Genomic DNA, 23,594 nt, shown 5'->3' on the forward strand with positions numbered 1-23,594 from the left:
TAGATCTTGAAACTCTCTCAAAAGTAGTGCAAAGAGAAAGGAAACAACCACTTGTGACAAAAAATTATCTCCTCTCCCTTCCAGCGCAATACAATCATCGGAATGAGTGCATGAGCAAGAGGAAGAAACACTGGAGGTGGCAACATAGTTGCAAGGCTACCCCTTCTTTTCCTACTCAGTTCAACTGGGACAGCTGATTCATTTTGATGGGACCAGTACCATCCTCGCCACCATGTGGCACTGAACAGCTCATAGTATTGTAACTCCTGAACTTCTAGAAGGGCCTGTGGAGCAGTTTCCACGTCCTCCTCCCAGGATGTCCCCTCCTTCCTAGAGCTGGCCAACCATGGAGGGATCCACCCCCCTCCTACTTTTTAATACCTCTACTCTCTAGAGGGCTGAAATCTTCTATCATTCAGTACTTCCTTTACTTATAGAAGGAACTCTTCTTTGGGCTGGCCGGGAGTTGGAGCGTTCTGTGGGAGGGTGGGGGGGCTGTGTGGTCCAACCAACAGCGGAATCACCATGAATTGACTCGAGTTTTCTATGTCCAACAAGAAAATGACCATAACTTACCTATGGTCATGAATTGCACAAACTTATATGTTATCACTTATGAACTAGGAGCTAGGCACCAATACGTGCCCTATCCTGCTTCGTGAACTTCTTAAGCAAGGTGCAAACTACACTATATTTTGAGTTGTTGTCATTTGAAACGTGTTGTGTGCACGTTTGATTAAAAATGCCATGTTGAACTTGCACTCGTTGATAAAGGGTCCTTAGTCCTAACCTGATATTTTTGCTATTTGGTACAAGGAAATTTGTTTCTAAGCTACCTTGCATCCTCAATTAACAACTTAGAATTGGAGAAGACTATCAAGATTCAAGACAGTAAGAAAACAAACACTTTGAGGATCCTTAGATGGAAATGAGAACTATAAGAAATCAGCAAACCCAAGCATGCCTAAATGGAAAAGAAATTGCAAAAAATCAGTATTTCAAAATTGCTCTACATTACCCCATTTCCACGAATATTTTCCGAAATTGTGCTCGCACCTAAGCATCAAGATACACAGAATGGTGGAGACTCAGTCACCAATTAAATGGCTTAAGATCAGAATAGCCTCAGAAGCGCTTAGATAAATGCCTTACATTTTGATATACATATTAAAGCTTTAAAATTAAAAAACTAACACCAATTCTAAAATATGATTCACTACAATAGTACACAGAAAATAGTTTGCCTCAAACGTCCAGATTACCCCCAAAAGACTACATAAACTTAGTGGAAATATGCAGTAGGAAGGCCAATTGTGTCATGCAAAGTTACAAAGACCATACGCAAAAAATCTTTCCAAGACCTAAAATCCCCAGCTGGTCTTGAGTTTTTAAGAGTCAATGACACAGTAAAAATAAGAGGCAATACGCCCCCCAAAAAAAAAAATTTCTTTCCAAGACCTAAAATCCTCTTCTGGTCCTTGAATTTTTAAAAGTCAAAGGCATCCCATAAAAAAGTTCTAGTATGTAGAGTGTGTGTCAAGGTGAGGCCACCAGAATGCAAGATAACAGAGAGTGTGTTTCTTTTTTTGTAAAACCGTGAGAAGGTTTTCCCTAGTGTTCAAACACCTTAAGGATTTTAACTTTCAAAAGAAAGACTTTCCCTGTACTAACAAAATAAAAGAATCTCTACTCGTACCTCCTCCAACACAAAGGATAGTCCACATTTGGTGAGGGACTAAACAAACTGAAGGGAGCCAAAACATTTGGTGCGGGACTGAACTGAAGGGTGCCAAACCACCACCAAAAGGAGACACGCGTGCACACACACACACACACACACACCCCTTAATGAGATTGGAAAACAACCATAATGTACAGATTGAGAGAATAATTTCCATTGGTAATTGTTGGGGCATACACACAACACAAAGGATAAGATCATGAAGTACCGCAAATGGTCACCCAAGGGTAGAGTTGCGAGTCCTTCATCCGCTAAGTGCCAACTTTCAAGGCTGTTTGGGTTAGTAAAAGTTATTTAATGGCCAATTATATCCATGGATGTGTTTACATTAGTGGAAAGATCCTTGGAGTCCAGGTGTATTAGCTCTAGTGTTGAGCTTGTGGCACAAGTAGTACTATTCCCAGAGCCAAGTTTGACAAGATACATCAAGTTGGGTTTCTAGACCACCTATGGGTGGGGGCACCTACGGGCAGATAAAAAAATCACTCATGCACAATCTCTCACTAGGCAAAAAAAAGACACATCAAGTAGAAGACCAAGTAGTACAAAATTCCCAAGTCTTCAGGATCAAGTGGTACGATTCCCGGAACCTCATCAGGTAGAAGACAATGTTACAATTCTCGAGTCTTTAGGATCAAGAACAATTCCCAAAACCTTCGGTCAAGGGACACGATTCTTGGACCCCGTGGTCAAGTGGTATGACTCCCATACCACTGTTACGACAAGTTCCCGGTGGTGCAATCATTGTGAACGAAGATTTCTTGCATGCGTGTTTTGAGCATAAGTGTGACACCAGATTTATGCTTCAGCATGTGTGCTATGTGTTGGCTTTGGACACGAAAACTACATTAAAAATGATGTAAACCCTTTTTAACCTTGAATCCCACTTTGTGAGAGACATGGGCGGGCACTTTATTAAAATGGTCGCCCATGCCATTCTACTTGTGTGGCCTCCCTTTGTTGATATTTTGTAAGTTAGAAACCTTTTATTCATTGTAAACATGAGGATAACGATTTTATTAGTAAAAGAAAAGCTCACTTACACTTTTATCTCCATAAAAAAACACTTTGTATATTTATATGGGCTAAGCCCTCTTGTAAATCTACATTCAATATTTCAAGGGATCACCTCCACCACCACCAACCTTATCACTTTTTCTCCCTATCAAGGGAGTGTTGATTTGTATCTCGTCGTACTTGAATATACCATTCGGAAAGCATGCTTACGTCATATGGCTTAAATAAAGCGGTTCTAGTGTGTGTGAACCGCTAGTGTGTAGGTTCATTTGTGTGTAGGAACAACCTCTTAGAAGGATCTTATGTAAGCAATGATGTGTAAAGGTGACACCTCTTACAGACACTTGGCATCATGACTTGATATGTGGCAAGTATGGTGGCAGCATATGCACACACCTTGTAAAGGGGGCCTCTCCTATAAAAAGTACAAATTTCCATGATGCAAATATGCTTTTCCACGACTCATGTATAAATCATTGTTTTTTTTGTACACGTTTGCTTGGAATTCCGTACGTCTGCCCACGTCCGCGTCCGCCAATGTCCGAAATGTTCTTTCCGTACGGTGCCCTAAAATTTGCGGCGTTTTCAAAACTTTTGGTTTTTGGGATGCCGATTACGGGCGTGCTGGTGCTATTGCACTGCACAGCTACTGTACGCGACCGTCTTGAGGCCCCCAAGCAAAGCGAACCGGAACAACCTCTTAGAAGGATCTTATGTAAGCAATGATGTATAAAGGTGCCACCTCTTACAGACACTTGGCATCATAGTTGTTTCTTGTACCGGTACGAACCCATTCGTACGGTATGGTTCGTACGGTACGGTACCATACGATATCGTATGGTACAAGTCCCCCCCCCTTGAGAAAAAAATTCCAAATACTAAAAAAAATATAGAAATCCTGCTTTAAGAAGATCCCAAATGGCCGCAATACTTCGTAACTTTCATGTCCACTCAGTATTCCATATGGGGTTGATGAGAGACCTAAAAAATCTAGCAAGGTAGACTGGTAGTGTACACTTGATTGGTATGATGAGAATCTTGCTACATCACTTGGAGATCCCTGGTATAGGTAGGCTAGACAATCAGATCCTCAAGTTATGTACGAGGGAGAAGATTTGGACATGGCCATTTTGATCTAGAGAGGAGTCCCCAAACCTATCACCCTAGATGCACTGCTCGTATTTGTGCAAGGACCGTCCCTTAGTCATAAACGCTACACTAGGAGACGTTTGGTATTGCATTCCCCATGCAGGTTCTTTTTTGGAGACAATTGGGAGATCCAACTGGGAGAGACACATCTCCATGTTCTGGTTCCTCAAGCACTGTAGACTCCCCCCCCCCCAAAAACCTTCTCTCACATTCAAGCTTGAAGCTCTATAGTTTGTAAGTGTTTTTTTTTTTACATACTTTATCGTACGGTATCTGAAAATTTCATATCGTACCAAAAATTCCCGTACGGTATCGTATTTTCGTAACGTGACAACTATGCTTGGCATCATGACTTGATATGTGGCAAGTATGGTGGCAACATATGCACACACCTTGTAAAGGGAGCCTCTCCTATAAAAAGGACAAATTTCCATGATGCAAATATGCTTTTCCACAACTCATGTATAAATCATAGTTTTTTTCGTACGCATTTGCTTGGAATTCTGTACGTTCGTCCACGTCTGCGTCCACCAACGTCCGAAATGCTTTTCCATAAAGTGCCCTAAAATTTGGGGCTTTTTCGAAACTTTTGGTTTCTGGGATGCCAAATTGACGTGCGTGTTGTTGCGTTGCACGACTGCTGCACACGACTATGTTGAGGCCCCCAAGCAAAGCAAGCTACCAAGCACTTAAGTGGCAGCTAGCTAAGCCTTAGGGTAAGAAAATTAAAAAGCTGAATTTTGAAGCCCATGACTGTAGCCTGTAGCTTGTAGGATGGCCTCTGCAGAGTGCACATTTTGCCCTCCCTTTTTCTACCTACGGCCTATGCCCCCCTTTTTTCTACCTGCGCTCCCCCTTCCCCCTCTCGTGAGTCTTGAAGTTGAAAGTTTCCACCTTGTGTGTGTGTGTGTGTGTGTGCGTGCGCGCGCGCGCGCGCACGTGCGTGCTTGCCAGCAAGCCGTGGCCACTGTGTACACGGTTTGAACTTTGAACTTTGTCAAGTGTGTGCCTTCCCCCTAAGCCCTCTTCATACTTCAAGACTCGTCACTCAAGTTTGTTAAATTTTGTGCCCAATGTCGGCCTCTTAAACCTCTAACGAAGTTCTATCTAAATCGCCCTTTTTACAAATGGGCCAATCCAAGCGTCCGGAGTGGCAATATGTGATCCAAGTGAAGGCCCTTCGAAAAGGGCAATTCACCTGTAAATGCAATTATTGCCCTCATCAATGGGATGGAGGCCCACTACGCATTCGGGCACACATGTTGGGCTTGGTCCATGGTGTGCGGTCTTGCGCAAATGTATCAGAAGAGGTTAAAGATGTTTGCAGGAGGTTGCATGCAAACAATCGTGGTAATGTTCATGGCCGAGAGGCTTTTGTGGATGCTTAGGTGGATGATTTGGGTGGTGATGTATCTCAAGGTGCAAGGTCCGCATCAATGGGCACACAAGTACACATCATGTAAGAAGAAAAAGATGTCTAAAGGGAAGGGGGATCTGGCAAATGTATGGAATGTACAAGCACGCAAGCAAGCAACCCTTGCAGTGCGCAGATTCTTTTACGCAGAGAACATTCCCCATCAAAAAGTGAGGAGTCCTTACTTTTTGGAGATGGTGAAGTCAATTAGACATGCCGGTCATTCTTATGTGCCTCCATCTTACCATTGCTTGCGCACCACTGAGTTAGTGGATGAGGTCAAACGCATTGATCATGAGATCATGGGTGTGCGCGAGAAATGGAAAAAATATGGATGCACCATTGTCTCTCGTGGATGGTCAGACACTAGGAGCAGGCCTATCATAAATTTTCGTGCATGCTCCATTCATGGCACTGTATTCTTGAAATCTGTTGACACATCTAGGGAGTTCAAGTCTGGGGAGTTTATTTCTAACATTTAAAGCAGATTATCATTGAGGTTGGCCAGCAAATGTTGTACACGTATGCATGGATAACGCATCGAATTACGTTCGGGTTGGGGAACTGGTTGAACAGGAGTGGTCGACCAATTTCTACACTAGATGTGCATGCCATTGCTTGGACCTTTTGTTTGAGGATATTGGCAAAATTTCTTGGGTTGCGAAAGTGCTAAACCAAGCAACTCAAGTTGTCTCATTTGTCACAAGGAAGTCCACAGTGTTGGCATTGCTTAGAAAACTCAACAAGGACTTCGTGAAGCCTTCTGCAACTCGGTTTGCATACTTTTTTATTATGTTGGTTACTCTCTTATATGAGATGTATGCAAGGTGTGCGCAAGCTGATGATTGAAGATAAATTTGTAAAAATGAAGGCATCAAAGACCCCTTAGGCAATTGAGGTGTCAGACATTGTGTTCTCTGCATCTTTTTGGCAAGAGGCAAGAATCATTGTCAAGATATGCACTCCCATTTTGAAGATTCTCTGCTTGGCTGACAGGGAAGGAGCCACCATGGGCCTCATGTATGAGCTTACATATTGTATGGTAGAGCTAGTGCAAAACATGCAAGGCATTGAGGCCAATAAGATGAAAGAGATCAAAAACCTATGCATTGGTAGATGGGAAATGATGCACACACCATTCCATGTTGTGGGCTATATGTTGCACCCTATATGGAAAGGAAAAGTGCAAAATAGTGACTCAAAGGTGCATGATGGATGGATGACATTGTTGGAGAAGGGTGCTTTGGCCTTGCAAGGAGATCTCATTGATGAGCTGTACAAGTATAAGCGAGAAAGCGGTACATTTGCTCGTCCCATTGCAAAAGATGAGAAAAGAATGCAAGAGGGTGTGGAATGGTGGGAGCACAAGCTCTTACACTTAGGGTGCTTTCTCAAGGCACATGTGTCTCCCATAGTCACAGGGGACGGAGGGGACGGAGCCTTGGAACGCCGGGATCGCGAAACGGGACGGCGCAAGGACGGGGACGGACGGACGTCCCCCGACAGACGTTTCTCACAAGGGGCGGCGACGGGGACGGCGCAGGGACGGGGGACGCCTATCGAGGACGGCGCTGTGCGGGGACGGCAGAGAGCCGTTGCGCCTGCCGTTGCTGCGTTTTTGGCCGTTGCGCCTGCCTGCCGCCTGCCTACCCCTTTCGAGCCGTTTATGGCTGTTGGGCCTTGGCTCTTTGAGAGCTTGGCCCTCTCTCTCTCTTGCTTATCTATATAAGAACAAGCCTCTACAAGGCTACAAGCACACACAAGTTCACAACTCTCAAGGCTCATTGCTCAAGCTTTTAAGGCTCATTGCTCAAGCTTCTTGAATCTTCTCTCTTCCAACTTCCAAGTTCCAAGCTCTAGGGCCTAGGCTCTCACCTCTCCCTCAAGCCTCTTGAGTCTTGACTCTTCGAGTCTTCCAACTTCCAAGCCTCTAGGCTCTCTCTCTCTCTCTCTCTCTCTTTCTTTGGATATTGATGTGTATGAGGCTTACCTTTGTTGCTGGAGTTTTCCTCCCAGATGTTATCCATTAGGAGCTCCTAGTACCGTACTTTTCCTCATAGTTATTTCAGTTTCAGTTAGTTGTTTTTAGCTTTTCTTACACAGACATTGTATCAGATCCACCAATTGTTGTAACCTTTTTGGTCTCATAGGTCATTTTGGCCTTCTGAAGACGTTAATATATCATTTCATTTCATTTCTCTCTCATTCCTCAAGGCTCTCTCTCTCTCTCTCTCTCTCTCTCTCTCTCTCTCATTCCTCAAGGCTCAAGAGTCAAGCCATCTTCAACCATGGCATCCTCCTCACGTGCCGGGGCTTCTCGTAGAAGGACAACGGGATGGACATGGTGGGAGGAGGTTAACTACACCACATCCATTCATGTAGGCGGTTCTCGGCCATGGGTATGCAAGCTTTGCCCGTACCAGCGAACGGGTGGCGCCGACAAAGTGCGAGCCCACCTCTTGCATGAGAGTGGGCATGAGGTGAGGTTTTGCACGAATGTCACGCCCGAGAAGAGACGGGAACTTCTTGACAAGCTTAGCGTCTACGAAGCGGTCGAAGCGACAAGAAGGACACCACGAGTGGCCGTGGATCCCGCGACGATGGGGAGAGGAACTCAAGCCTCTACAATGGAGTCATGTGGTAGATCGGGATCATGCACACCATCACCTTTACCATCAAGTCGGAATGTTACTCCATCCACGACACCGGCACCCTCCATCTCCACGGCCTCTCAATCATTACGTGGCCCAAGGCGACAATCTACACTTGGGGAGAATTGGAACCCCAAGTTGAAGGAGGAGGTGGATATGGCGGTGGCCCGCTTCTTCTTCCACGACCACATTGCCTTTCAAGCGGCTAGGTAAGTGCAATCAATCATTGCCAATTCATCATTCATGTTTTCATCATCCTAGTCCCCTTCTCATTAGTAAATTACTTTCTTGAATAGGTCGGAATACTTCAAGGTCATGGTTAAGAAGATTGGGGAGTATGGCTCAACCTATACGCCCCCCTCATCCGAGAGCTTGCGCACTACATTGCTCGACAAGGAGAAGCGCATTGTAGAGCAAGCCGCCGACAACACAAAGCAGCAATGGCAGAGGAATGGAGTCTCCCTCATTGTGGATGGATGGAGTGACACCCGCAAGAGGAGTATTCACGGCATGGTTGCATATTCCCGCGGAGAGATGTACTTCATCTCATCTCATGATGCATCCGGCACTGGGAAGAGCGCGGATGTGCTTGCGGCGGAGTGGGCTACCACCATGGAGATCGTTGGCCCCGAGCATGTAGTGGGCTTTGTTGCGGATGGGGAGCCTTCCAATAGGGCGGCGGGAGCTATTCTCCAAAGTATGTATGGACATGTCACGGTGTCCTTTTGTATGGCTCATTGCCTAAACAACCTCCTCAAGGACATCGGGGCATTACCATGGATCAGCCCGCTCATTGAGGAGGCCAACACCATGGTCTCCTTTGTCCTCAACCACCAAAGACTTCGGCATGAGTTAAACAAGAGGTCCTGTCTCTCTCTCCTCAAATATTCCGACACCCGGTTTGCCTACAACTTTCTCATGTTGGGCCGGTTGAAGGATTGTAGCGGTGCTTTGAGGGGGCTTTTTCTTAGCGACGAGTTTGTCGCCATGCAAGAGTCCCATACAAACACTGGCCAAGAGTGTAGGCTACGGGCGGATGACGCCTCTTGGTGGGAGCGTGTGAAGACCACAGATGCTATGGTGAGGCCCATAGTCCACCTATTGAGGATTGTAGACGCTATGCAACCATGCATAGGCAAGGTCTACGAGGCCATGGATCGCATGATAGAGAAGTTGAAAGACTTCATGCCTGACGAAGACAGATACGAGGAGATCCATGCCTTGTGTCTAGGAAGGTGGAATTCCTACTACTCTCCATTGCATGCAGCAGCTTATGTGGTGGACCCAGAATTCCAAGGCAACAAGCAGGAGAGCGACCGGGAGGTGAGCGCTGGATGGAGGATCATCTTGGATCGTCTTGTGCCTGATGCATTGGTTAGGCGCAAGATCAAGGACCAGCTTTCGATGTACAGGTCATTTCATGGCTCCTATGGCTGTCATGATGCACAGGTTGACCACTCCAAAGTTGGTGCTGCTCTATGGTGGGAGGACTTTGGTTCATATGGACCGGAGCTGCAGCAGCTTGCCATCCGCATACTTAGCCAGGCCGTCAGCTCCTCTTGCTTGGAGCAACTTTGGAGTACCTACAGCCACATTGCCTCTAGGAAGAGGAACCGACTTGGGGTAGAGCGTGCCAATGACCTTGTCTTCGTCAGCGCGAACTTGCGAATGCTTTGCAAGAGCGTGACCAAGAAGGCAGATTCCTTCACCGAGTGGGAGATGAGTCAACAAGAAGAGCAACAAGAGGATGAGGTGCAGGAGTAGCATGCCAATGAGGATGAGACTGAGGATGAGCTTGATGCTTCTTTGGCACAAGCTACCCATGACCATGAGGCGAGCACTTCACGTGGATGATCATTCATGGATCATGATTCATGGGCCTTACTACTTAGCTCTAGCCTCTAGCCTCCAGCCTTCAGCACTTTTTTGTCATTGACTCATTGAATGGGAGAATTAGGGTTAGGTTTTCATGTGGGAGACTTACAGAGAGAAGAAGGGAGAGAGAGAGAGAGAGAGAGTTGTGGGGATAAGTCAACTCACCAAGTGAGAGTGTGTGACTCCCCTATCACACATGTATATTGCACTAGTACACATAGTGCACTTAGTACATTAAAAGTACTAAGTGTACTATGTACTATAACTTATGGGCTTGTACACACTACAACGGTGGGCATAATGCCTTTACCCCAACAACCTCCCACTTTAAGGCAAGGTGCCCTTAAATGAAGGAAAAGAAAAAAAATCAGCATGTACATGATAATATACAAGGCCATATCAAGGCTGAAACTGGCCTCATCCAATGCCCATCAAGTGTCTGCAATGAGCAAACCGCTCCGGAGGCAAACTCTTTGTCAACAGATCAGCCGGGTTGTCATCCGTATGAATCTTAACAAGCTGAATTTGCTTGTTCTCTATCACCTCTCTGATGAAGTGATACTTCACATCCACATGCTTCGTCTTTGCATGAAAGACAGGGTTCTTTGCCAACTGGATGGCACTCTGACTGTCACAATGCAACAATGGAATATCCCCTGTATAACCCAAATCAACCACTAACCGAGATAGCCATAATGCCTCCTTGCAAGCCTCTGTGGCTGCAATATACTCGGCCTCTGTAGTAGATAAGGCAGTGCACTTCTGCATCCTGGATATCCATGACACAGCACCTCTTGTGAATGTAAACACATAACCGGTAGTAGACTTCCGGTTATCTGGATGACCGGCATAATCCGAATCTGTGTAACCATGCACTAATGCATCCTGTTTGCCAAAACAAATGCACATATCCTGTGTGCCCTTCAGGTATCTCATGACACCTTTCACTGCTTCCCAATGCTTCTTGCCAGGGTTGGCCATGTATCTAGAAACCACTCCCACTGCAAATGCAATGTCCGGCCTAGTAGCAACCATGGCATACATGAGACTGCCACAAGCTGAAGCATACGGAATCTTGGCCATATCAGCCCTGCCACTATCTGACTGTGGGCTGTCCATAGCACTGAGTTTCACATATGGAGGCAAAGGAGTACTAGTCTTCTTCCCCCCGTCCATATTGAACCTCTGCAAAACTTTGCCAATGTATTCCTTCTGAGACAAATACAACACATGCTGATTTCTGTCCCGAAGTATCCGCATACCCAAAATGTGATTTGCATCATATCAAAGGTTTGATGCAGCCTCTTCTTCAAGGCATCCATCTCTTTACGAGATTTCCCGGCAATCAACATATCATCAACATACAAGATGAGGATCAATAGACTGCCATCCAAAGCTTTCTTGGTGTATAAGCAATGATCTATGTCACTTCTCCTGAAATCTTGGGATTTCATGAATGTATCAAATTTATGATACCATTCCCTTGGTGCCTGTTTGAGCCCATAAAGACTCTTTTTCAGCTTGCATACAAGCTTCTCCTTTCCATTTACTGCAGAACCCTCTGGCTGTTGCATATATATCTCCTCATGGAGATCACCGTGAAGAAAAGCAGTCTTCACATCCATCTGAATCAAGTCCAGATCATCATGAGCAACCAAAGCTAATACAGCTCTAAGTGTGGTCATTTTGACCACTGGAGAGAAGATCTCATCAAAGTCCACACCATATTCCTGCTTGAAGCCCTTAGCCACTAACCTGGCTTTGTATCTTGGCTTTGCATCAGGTGCAACTTTGAGCCTGTAAACCCACTTGCATGGCAAAACCTTTTTGCCAGCAGGTAAATGCACCAACTTCCATGTTCCATTTTTGTGCAGAGAATCCATCTCTGACTTCATGGCACGCTCCCAAAGAGCCTTGTCTGCCCTCTGTAAAGCCTCCTTATAACATGAGGGCTCCCCACAGTCAGTGAGCATCATGTAGTCAAAACCCCTGGAACAAACCTGTCAGGGGCTCTCGAGGGTCTAGTGGACCTCCGTACCCAATGACCATCATTTGCAGGTTGCTGTCCAGCCTGCATATCACCTATTGGTGGCTCCTGTTCCATGCCATAAGGCTGAAAAATCATGCCCGGTATCTCCTCTAACTGTGGCATATCCGTAGGGATATCTTCTGCCATCTCTGGCTGTCCATTTGGACCATTTTCAGCACCATTTAAGGGCTGGTTTTGCTGCTGTAATGGCTGATTTACAGCCCTTGGTTGTTGTCCATGATGTCCATCATCATCAAAGATGACTCTGCCAGGCTCCTGTTGCCTTGCAGGCTCCTTATACATGCATGTTTCATCAAAAATGACATCATTGCTGCGTATAATCTTTCTATTCACGGGATCCCAAAGTCTATACCCCATTTCACCTCTGTCACCATATCCTAGGAATATGCATTTGTGAGACTTAGGATCAAGTTTGGTGCGCATTTCCCTGCGTATGTACACGTACGCAACGCAACCAAACACTCTCAAGTGCTTGTATGACGGAGGCTTCCCTGTCCATACTTCCTCTGGCACTTTCCCACCAAGCCTCGTGTTAGGTGACCTGTTTATAAGATGAACGGCTGTCATAACAGCTTCAGCCCAAAAACCATGAGGTAATGCAGCATGTGACAACATAGAACGGACCTTCTCCTGTATGGTCCTGTTCATCCTCTCTGCTGTCCCGTTTTGTGGAGGATCATAAGGAGTAGACAACTCCCTCTTGATGCCTTTAGCATCACAAAAGTCCTTAAACTGTTTGGACATATACTCTCCACCATTGTCGGAACGCAAAGCCTTCAGTGTTTTGCCAGTTTGATTCTCAACAAGAGCAACAAACTTCTCAAACACTGAGAATGTATCACTCTTCAAACGAAGAGGATAAACCCACACCTTACGTGTGGCATCATCAATAAATGACACAAAATATTTTGCCCCTCCCAAAGAAAGCTGAGGCATCTCACATACATCTGTATGCACAAGCTCTAACTGAGCATCTTTCTGTCCAAGAGCTTTCTTGTGGGGGCACTGCGGTTGCCTGCCATATATACAATGCTCACAAAACTGAAAACTTGAAAACTTTAGAGAAGCCAAGTAACCAAAACGAGACAATTGCTCCATTCCTTTGACACTCATGTGTCCCAACCGGCTATGCCACATAGAAATTTCCGGCAGCTCGATTGCATTTACATTAGCATGGTGACAAACACCTGCATGCATGAAGTAAAGAGTGTCCACCTTAGAGCCTCTGGCAACAACCAGTGAGCCCTTACTAATCTTCCACTTTCCACGACCAAATGTGGTAACATAATCAGCATCATCAAGCTATCCAGTAGAAAGCAGGTTCTTCTTGATCTCAGGCACATGCCTGACATCATGGAGCATAAGCTGTGAGCCATCTGAAAACACAAGCCTCACATCACCTCTGCCAAGAATCTTGCATGCATGGTTATCACCCAAATAAACTACTCCTTCATTGCCAGCAGTATATACCATACAACTCATTTAGATGGGCTGTCATAGACGCCCCTTCCTTCATCTGAAGACCTATGAGTTTCTTCAACCAATACACTTTGCTGGGCATACAAGTCCTGCAATCTCTGCCACATTCCCCAAGCTGTCTTCTCTTCACGAATGCTGAAAAGTAAAGAGTCTGACACAGACAACATGATAGCAGATCTTGCCAGCTCATCCATATCTTCCCACTCTTCAGCAGTAAGAGAAGCGGGCATTACACCCCTTTCTTTGATAGGCTTGTGCTGCTTCTTCTGGAGCAACACATTATAGCACAGGGTTTGCCAAATATCATAGTTATGTGAGCCTTCAAGCTTCTTGATGTGAAGCAATGAAGAGCTCTCACCTGTGGTTGCCATAGCAATATGCAACCTGTCAATGCCTGACTCCCTGCAAAATGTGCAGACACTGCACCAAAAGCACACAGAGTGCTCACAATTGTTCTCCCAAAGTTTATCTCCCACTGCGGAAGCACGAATGCAACTTTTCTCCCACTGTATGTGATGAAATCACCAAAATCTGGTTGCTGCAGATTTAGGACAGCACCTTAAATGTGCTCTGTTGCCCTTCCAAAGTACTGTACAACAGTACCAACTTCCAAGTGCTCACCAATGATGTACCAAACCTGTACCGGCAAGTACAGCAACTGAAATTGAGCCTTTTGTTCACTCAAATCAATGTGCAGCCATGCCAAAACTTGTACAAAGCTGTACCAAATCTGTACCAACAGGTACAGTAGCAATAAATGCTCTCCTGGCTGTCCAAATGAGTGAAAATCAGACTTTTACAGTCCCGAACACTGCATACAACAGTCCCGAACAGAAATTGGGCAAAAGCCCCTTGACTGCAAGCTGATTTCTGAGGATTCAAGGCATAAAAGTCTTGCCTGCTGCTTTGCCAAGCTCAACAAGCATAAAATCTTGAAAAGCCCCTTGATTTAAGATCAATTTCGATCATACATGGTACATTAACGCACATGAAGGCATCCAGAATCTTCGCGATGCTTCCCCTTGGCCACATATACATCCAATACATGAAAGCCCCTTGATTTACAGGCACATTGAGTGCTTGACAGGCATCAACACATTGCCCAAAGCATCAAATGCGAGTGCCTGCATGCAAATCAATCCAATCAGCACAAAAGCCCCTTGATTTGCACTGCAATTTGCTGCAATTTTGCCCGAATGTGCGATTTCTCACATCATACAGCATGTATGAATGCTTAATTGCACAATTACATCAAAAACCCCAAATTTCGACATCCAATTTCTTGCAAATTGATCCTGATTGTGACCAATGTCACCCAATTTTGCCAATTTTGCTCAAAATTTGAGCAATTTTGGCACCTGTACCTGCTCAATTGATTGAATTGATAAGAAATTCCCAAAGAATTGAAGCAAATACCTCTTAATTTTTGAATTTCTCTAAGATTTGCAGATTGAATTTTGTTGTTGCAGGAGAGGGGGGGCACTTCTGATGTGCTGATGCTGATGCTGATGCTGATGCTGATGCTGATGCTGATGCTGTACGGATGGCTGGGCAGCCCTCTGCGCTGCCTGGTTGGGCAGCGTGGCTGCTGCTGGGCAGCTGTGCTGCTGCTGCTGCTGCTGCTGTAGGCGCCTAAGATGCAGGCGCTTGGAGGTAGGCACACGAAAAACAACGGGATGAATCCGATTGCAGAGGCGCCCGCACTCCGATCTCTACGCTACGCACAACACACTTCATAGCATGGCAGCCGTCAATACCGTCGTCGTCTGCTCCTCGTCCGTTAGCGAACCGTCGAAGCTAGACTGGGCGGGCACGCTTACGTTATCGAGTCGGCGACGCACGGCGCCCGACTCCTCAGCTGCGCGCGATGGTGAAGCGCCGTTGCTCTTCCTCCTCGCTCGCTTGCCTCACCACGTTGCTTTGCAGCGCTGGCCAGAAAGTTCCTTGTTTCTCCCGCTCGACGCCCGACTACTCCTGCTGTGCGCTGCTTTGCAAATAAGGCGATGCAGCTCTGCCCGTCAACACCTAGTCAACCTGCTAACGTTGACTCCTTGCGCTTCTACTCCAGGCTATCGGCTCTGCCTGCATACGCACATCTGCCCTGTGCTAAGCTCAAGGCTCCATAGCCGAGCTTCTTCTTCGCAATGAAGATGACTCCGCACACCCGCACACACACGGACACAACCGTGGCTCTGATTCCAGTTGAATGGGAGAATTAGGGTTAGGTTTTCATGTGGGAGACTTACAGAGAGAAGAAGCGAGAGAGAGAGAGAGAGAGTTGTGGGGATAAGTCAACTCACCAAGTGAGAGTGTGTGACTCCCCTATCACACATGTATATTGCACTAGTACACATAGTACACATAGTACATTAAAAGTACTAAGTGTAAGGGAGAGAGAGAGAGAGTTGTGGGGAGTCAACTCACCAAGTGAGAGTGTGTGACTCCCCTATCACACATGTATATTGCACTAGTACACATAGTGCACTTAGTACATTAAAAGTACTAAGTGTACTATGTACTATAACTTATGGGCTTGTACCCCAATACTCATTTGAGTCCGTACATGTATTTTGCCTCCTTAAGGCTTAGTCCTGACTCTTGAGTCATGACTCATTTTGTATCTACTTAAGTATTAATATGACTCAAAAGCTTACCATTTTAGTGTAAATTTGTGCTCATTTTGATGTACTTCCAAAGTAGAATAAGTGTAGAGTAGAAAAATTTAAAAAAAAGTATTTTTTGAGTGCCGTTTCCTCCCCCGTCCCCGTTCCCTACTTATGGCCGTCCCCCGTCCCCGTCCCCCGTCCCTTGTGACTATGGTGTCTCCCCATGTGAAAGAAATTGGAGCACAATTTCTCTCATCGAAGAGAAGAAACAAGCTTCTCCCTTCTCATACGAAGAAGCTTGTTTTCATACACACAAACTTGAGGCTCATCTCTAAGATCAAAGAAAGAGGCTATGAGAGAAAGGAGATCACATTGGAAATGCTTAACAAAGAAAAAGATGAGGAGCACTTGATTGCCTTGCAAGATTTGCAAGAGGCTATTGTTGAGGCAGATGAGGCTTTGGAGCCTCTTTCGATTCCTCCACCCTCTAAAGATGGCCAGCCATCCTCTAGCCATGTTGGGACATCATGCTCGGTTGTTACCAAGGCTTATGAGTATGATGAGGAGGAGGAGGAATTTGCAGATGAGGATGAGGAGCCCATTGATCATGCTGAGGATGAGGGGAGCTTTGATGAGGCTCAGGGCTACTTAGTATTCTTCCACTCTCTACTTATGTTTTGTGCACTTCCTACCTTATGTTTTTCATCCCTGCTTAGGAGTCAGTCTACAAGTTTTGTAGGCTTGCCCACTGAGCAATGAGCACTCCATCATCCATGTTTCTGCTCGCTTCCACTAATGTTTTATTTAGTTTCTTGAGGCTTGCTGCTCATGTTTGTCCACAACCTACAAGTGACAGGTTTTGGCATTTGCCCACTCCACACTCCCTACTTATGTAACATGTTACATCATTGATCATATATGTAATATAAAGTCTGGAGTTAGATTCTGGCACTACATCATTTATGTTTTTTCTAATCCCAAAATCTTTGCAATTTCAAGTTTCTTTGGTTTTTTCAAGTTTCTTTGGTTTTTAATGTCATATGTAGCATGTTTTTCCTTAAATTTAGGGTGCTGTATGGTATCCGACGTATGGAATTTCTTGGGGGTCTAAACCGTACTTTTTCCGTACTTCCATACCCATGTGTGTTTGCCGTATGGTTGCCGTATGGAAAAACTATGGTATAAATCCCCTTAATCCCTTTGTTAATTCTCTATTAATCATGCTGATAATCCTATGCTGGTCACCACCACCTTCTGGCACTTCAGAGCCACCTACCACCACTTCAGAGCTGCTAGCTGCCCATTTACACCATCATTTTGGACAGTGCTACTGGATAGTGCACCATCGCCAGCCAGCTCTCTGTCCGCACTAGTGCAGAGGTCTGCAACGCCACCCGCTATCTTGGCTCCTCGGCCAGCTGCTCCACCTCTGTAGCCACGCAAGTAGCACCATGCAGTCTGCCTACATTGATGATAAAGCCGCAATTGGTTGCTATGTGCTTGTCTAGGAAATGAGCCCCAAACCAAGCATAAGTGACAAGACAAAGAGGTTAGCCTCCAAAGGACTCCTGAACAATCTTGTACCATGATATCCAGCACCTGGAGCCTGTACAAAGCCTTCCAAACTCAATAGACTTTGTCCTCATGTCCCCAAACCTCCAAACCAGGTGGATACTCTACACATATCTCCTTTCCAAAAGGTTGACTAAACATCCATCTCCTAAATGGGCCATCCAACATGAGCTGCTAAAGCAATCACTTACCTGATTGTCCTCGTGAGTGCTATACGACCGAAGGTCTCATCAAAGTCAACCCTAGCTCTTTGGGCATAGCCCTAGGCTACAAGTCGGCCTTGTGCTTATCCAAATTACCATCAAAATGACACACTGTCTTCAAAATCACCAAGAAGGGGGAGGAAAAACCAGGCAGGCAGAAGGTGCACGAGCAGGGGTAGCTCTATAAACTCAACAAAGGCTTCATCAGTGGTCTAGTTAAACATTAATGAAATTCTTTTCTCCTCCAAACTTTGGGACCACCTGAAATACTAGAAACATGAGTTAGTCAAACTATGAAAATCAAGTGTGCCGAGGATAGGAGGCGAGAACATGATAACATGCACATGCAACACCTTAGAGGGTGTTCGGGAGAAGGGTATCTCCTAGATATAACAATTTATCCCCTCTCTCAGCATAAGTCTCAGCAATAAATGTTTTACATGAAAAAAACAAGAGAAAGTCCACAGTTTGATTTTAGCTCATCAAAACCAAGTGAAAATGCCCTCGCAAACATTCACAAGCATGAAGATATGTCCAAGATTTAAAGATCAAAATGGCATATAAATAGAAATTCTGAGATTTTGACCTTCAGCAAAGGATGAAGATGACCGCACTCTAGAGGTTGTCCTAGAGCACTGAAATTATAATCCTTAAATTCGATGTCATGCCAATTTCCCCTGTATGGAGCAACAAAATTGTATAGTAAGCAGCTGCCTTTGAAGCCAAGATATAAAAACTAGAAGAGCAATGTGCTAAGATGTAAAACCACTTGAGGAAACAACTGCTCTACAACATTCTCCTGAGATGTAAGCGAACAAAAATATGAAGCTCATTGCACAGAAAGATAATGTAAGATACTACCTAGTTATAAATGAACAGGCCATTCAAATCTAAATAAAATGTCTCAGCAAATAAGTGTTTCAAACATGGACATCCAAAATTAAATTCCTTTACTCTTGCCTGTTGGTCTCAGGATTGGACACATTGCAAGGTATGTTTCCCTTTGGAAGCTCCATTAGGACAAGAGTTGTTGGATGTGTGGATGCATATAATTGTCATATATGTTATGACCTCTAGGGCCATAGCATGCATGCCGGTAGTTTGATCTTACTTCTGCAAAGGAACGATGGTAGACGTGTTTTTTTGGGTAATCTTTCTTTGTAGAAGAGACAGTTTGATTTATGAGCCACGAGAAGCTAATAATTTGTTGGAGAGCTAAGTTTTGCCCTTGGGAGAAAAATCTAACATTTTGTACTCTCCATCCTTTTTCTAGAATCCACACATAAACATAGGGAGGCTACAACAAAAAGCTAACTTATTAACAGAAGCACTCATGTTGCGTCATGCTTACATATGACCTTGTACGCCGACTAGTGCATCACTTCTTGAATCTAGTGGAGATGACGATTGCAGCTTTTCCAATGGCTACCCTATCTCCAAAGTCCCTTCACAGCCAGCCCCTTGTCATGGGAGCGTCAATGGATAAAGCTTCTTTAGGTGCCTTCCAATGGATGCAAGTGAGTTCCAGGGGGCATCAACCCCCCTTAGAGTTTGCATTATTCTCTATCAATCGTGCCAATGCTTTGTTCCTAGGCTGTGCATGAATTTGCTTGACTGGGACACAAACTGAATATCTAGGCGTATATTGCACGAGTATATGAGGCAGCCTCCCAGAAAAAAAAAGTATATGAGACAGCCCACTGCCTCGCTATGCAGGCTCATATCCTAAGGCTCTCCTCGTCATACATGCTCAATTCAAGCCCGGGTTCTATAGGTGTAGAAATAGGCTTACAATCCTAGAAGCCAAACTTATGCAAGAGTTTCTGTATGTATTTGGATTGAAGCATACAAATGCCTTCATCCATCTGCACAAATGTGCCCAAGTAATAGTGCAATAAACCCAAATCTGACATTTCAAATGAGGTCCTTAATGTAGCTTTAAAAGCTGAAATTGCATCCTCATTATTTCCAATCAAAAGCATGTCATCCACGTAGGGTATGAGCATAATCAAAATACCATGATCCTCTTTGACATAGAGGTTGCTCTCAATTGGACTACTGTTGAATCCCTGGCTAGTCAAGTATGCATGAATTTTCTCATACCAAGCTCTTGGAGCTTGTTTGAGACCATAAAGTGCTTTGCGGAGCTTGCACACTTTGCCTTCTTGACCATGCATCAAAAATCTAATAGGCTGACTTACATAACCTTCTTCCTGTAAGTCCCCATTGAGAAAAGATGTTTTTATGTCTAATTGATGCACTTTCCATCCATGATGGACAACCAATGCAACAACACATCTCATAGTTGTAAGCGAAGTACGTGCAAAAGTCTCATCATAGTCTATGTCTTTTTGTTGGGCATAACCTTTGGCCACAAGACGGGCCTTGTACCTGTCAATAGTACCATTAGATTTCCGTTTGACTTTGTACACCCATTTTGTGCCAATGGGTTTCTTGCATGGAGGCAAGTCAACCAAATCCCAAGTGTTGTTCTTATGGATAGCATCCATCTCGGATTGCATGGCTTCCATCCAATCTCATTCTCTTCAGCCTCTTCAAATGAATATGGCTCATCTTCATCACAAATAGTACTCATGCATAATACATATGCCTATTCTTGAGTACTTCTAGAGCTAGCCCATGTCCTCCCAGGTAGAGGAGCTGAAATTTTGCTCTCTTGCAAAGTACGAACCAATTAACGAGGCACTATTCTAGCTTCTTGCATGGCTGTCCGCTCTTCCTAAACAACTTCTTGTACAACATGAGGAGTAATAGGCTGATTTGGGGGCTGGTTTTCAGTACCCATAGGCTGTCCAATATGCATTTCTTGCGGTTGGTCTGATGTTCCATCTCTGCCCAATGGAATCAACCCCTCAAACATATCATGTGGACCATTTTCAAAGTGTTTGCTAAACTCTACAGTAGCTGTGCTGAATTTTCAGAAAATACAACATCTCTACTTTCAAAAATCCTTTGACTGCATGGATTGTAGAGACGATATCCCTTGCTACCACAGTTGTAGCCCACAAATATGCATTTGACTGCCTTGTCATCTAACTTGCCTCTAAGTTGTGAAGGCACATGAGCATATGCAAGGCAACCAAAATTTATGAGATAGTCAACCGTAGGTTTCCTATCATACCAAGCCTCAAAAGGAGAGATGGTCTTTAAAGACTTCGTAGGACACCTGTTCAAAACATGTGTAGCACACATAATTGCCTCCATCTAGAATTTGTGAGGTAGATTCTTGCCCTTAACCATACATCTTGCCATCTCCATCAATGACCTGTTCTTCCTTTCTGCTACACCATTTTGCTGTGGTGTGTAAGGCAAAGTACATTGATGCTTTATGCCTCTTTCTGCCAAATATGCCTTAAATGCATCTGACATATTATATATAACCCCCCCCCCCTTCAATCTGGGCGGAGAGTTTGTACTTTGCAACCTATCTCATTTTCAGCTTTAGCAACAAAATGCTGAAAACACATGAAGACTTCAGACTTTGCCCTCAAAGGGTAAACCCAAGCAAATCTCGAATAGTCATCAATGAATGTTACAAAGTATAGATGCTTCCCAAATGATGACGTCCCCAAGGAACCACACACATTTCTGTGTATAAGCTATAATTTCGGAACAACCCTTACAGATCCATCCTTGGGGAAGGCATTTCTATGCATCTTGCCCAAAACGCGCCCTTCACATACATGTTTAGGTACTTCACATACATGTTTAGGTAGTAGCTCGACATGCGGCATACTTTGCACCATTTTATGCCTCTAGAGCGACATCAAAATCCCAAAATTTACATGCCCAAACCTGGCATGCCATAACTCTGCCTCTTGCATGGCACAAGTATAAGTGGTGGCCAAGCATGCATCCTGTCCATTCTTCTCATATGTGTCCAAATGATACAAGCCTTGGTACAATGTGCCAGGAGTGACCATAGCATAGTTTTCCGCTCTATCATCCTCAAAGTTCCCAGCATAGCCTCTTTGAGAAAAAGAGAACACTGACAACAAATTCTTCTTGATTCCAGGCACATACAACACATCTGAAATGCGTAGGTCTCAACCATCTCCAACTGTGAGCCCTCAATGACATGAACAAATCCTTCTTTGATGTAATGTGTCTAGAAGCCCCATTGTCAAAGTACCAAATGCCTGCTCCTATGATGCATCATAACTACATACCAAGAATGCCCAACCATCCTGCACAAAGTGAGCTGAATCCTCAGCCCTTGCTACAAGCATACTAAAGAGTCCTCTGACAAACCTGATTCCTTTTTCTTCTCTTTAGACTGTCTCTTCCTGCTCTCACTAATGCAGCGCCCTGGTTTCTTGCAGTAGTGACACTTGCCCTTCTTCTTGAGCTGATCTGCATCACTTTTGCCTTTGTTTGATGGCTGTCCAGAATCAAGCTTGGGCTGATAGCCACTCTTTGCTTTTCCCTTGCCCTTATCATGGGCAACTAAAGCTTGATCACTGCCATGTGCCGTGGAAGACTTATTCTTCCGCATTTGTTCCTCCTGTAATAGCAAACCAACCAACTCCTCCAACAATAGGGGTTGAGGGTTGCCCCTCAATGACAAGGTGATAGAAGTATGGAAGTTGAGGTACGACTCTGGCAATGAATTCAATGTCCTGGATACAAGTTCTTTTTCCAATACAACTTCATCTATATTGAGCAATTGCACTCTAAGATCCTGGATCTTAGTTAGGTTATCAGCCATATTGTGATGTTCTTTCATGTCCAAGTTTTCAAGCTCTTTCTTCAAAAAGGTAACTTTGGCCTCATTCTTGGCATGATACATGGTCTCCAAGACTTCCCATGCTCGCTTGTTGTGACGTTTTACATGACCAAATGTGTGGGATAATTGATCTCTTCACTTATAAAGAGATCACTGCCATGGCCTGGGCATTACGTGTACCCCACCTTTCTTGCTCCAGAGTGGCAAAAATAGGCTGTGCAGCCTGCTGAGCACCTCGCCCTGGAGTGGCAGGTGCGAAGTCTACAGGACGAGGTTCATCCCTGCTCACATATCCCCACAGACTTTTAGCCACAAAAAGATTTTTGACCATAAAGCTCCAAAGTGAATAGTTGGTGCCATCCAACATATCCTCCTAAGTGAGTACACCAAATACATTAGTTGCATTCTCTGCCATAATGATTGTATGCACAAGCTGCAAGTAGACCAAAAACACCTGTAGGCAAAAACCAAAAGCATTGTTGTGCTATGCCAAGCAACCTGGAAGTTCCTGTGCAAAGATTTGCCCACAAAAATGCAAATAGAGGGTTGTAACCTCCTCCCAATGTGCTGATTTTGTGCCCAAATGACACCAAGCTTACAACCCTGTATTAAATGCCTGCAATGGAGCACTAATGTGGCTCCCAAATAGAAAAGCCCCAAAATTTTCAAACTGTAAAGTATGAAAATTACCCTTATCAATATGTAACCACAGTACTGCTTGTACAGGAGCTTCTACAGATGCAAATAAGTATTCAACACTACACTATTGCAAGAAATGCCACATCAGCAAGTTGCAGGTACACCCAATCTGTTGTACGACTGTACGGAAGAAACAAAAGCTGTACGACAGGGTCCAAGACAATTGTACAGGGCTGGGTGAACACAGATCTGCAAGCAAGACCCTAATTATGGTTGGTTGTACACACATGAAATTAGGGTTTCCAAATTTTGACCAGATTGGCAGTTCCGAGATGTCCTGTAGTGTCCCCTGTATGAACAGATTCAAAGCAAAAACCCTAAAACAGGCTGAAAACCTAAAATCTGTAGAAACCCTAAAATGGTAGAAACCAAGCCTCAAGGGCTCTAATAC

The 23,594-nt window shown here is 44.7% G+C and overlaps 1 protein-coding gene across 3 annotated transcripts in view; it reads right to left on the reverse strand.

Annotated features, from left to right (window-relative positions):
- The window catches only part of LOC147613563 (phenylalanyl-tRNA synthetase, putative / phenylalanine-tRNA ligase), a 91,232-nt gene that overhangs the window by 21,971 nt on the left and 45,667 nt on the right, over positions 1–23,594 (reverse strand). For all 3 annotated transcript variants that reach the window (XM_086781559.1, XM_086781561.1, XM_086781560.1), the window contains exons 7-8: positions 18,344–18,434; positions 1,019–1,056 (exon numbers count right to left, since the gene is read on the reverse strand). In XM_086781559.1, coding sequence (XP_086637685.1) covers positions 1,019–1,056; positions 18,344–18,434 — 129 coding nt within the window. The remainder of the gene's footprint in view (positions 1–1,018; positions 1,057–18,343; positions 18,435–23,594) is intronic.

Source organism: Cibotium barometz, chromosome 43 (assembly GCF_041138505.1).
Source record: "Cibotium barometz isolate CiBa-2024 chromosome 43, ASM4113850v1, whole genome shotgun sequence".
In the NCBI taxonomy this organism is placed as follows: domain Eukaryota; kingdom Viridiplantae; phylum Streptophyta; class Polypodiopsida; order Cyatheales; family Cibotiaceae; genus Cibotium; species Cibotium barometz.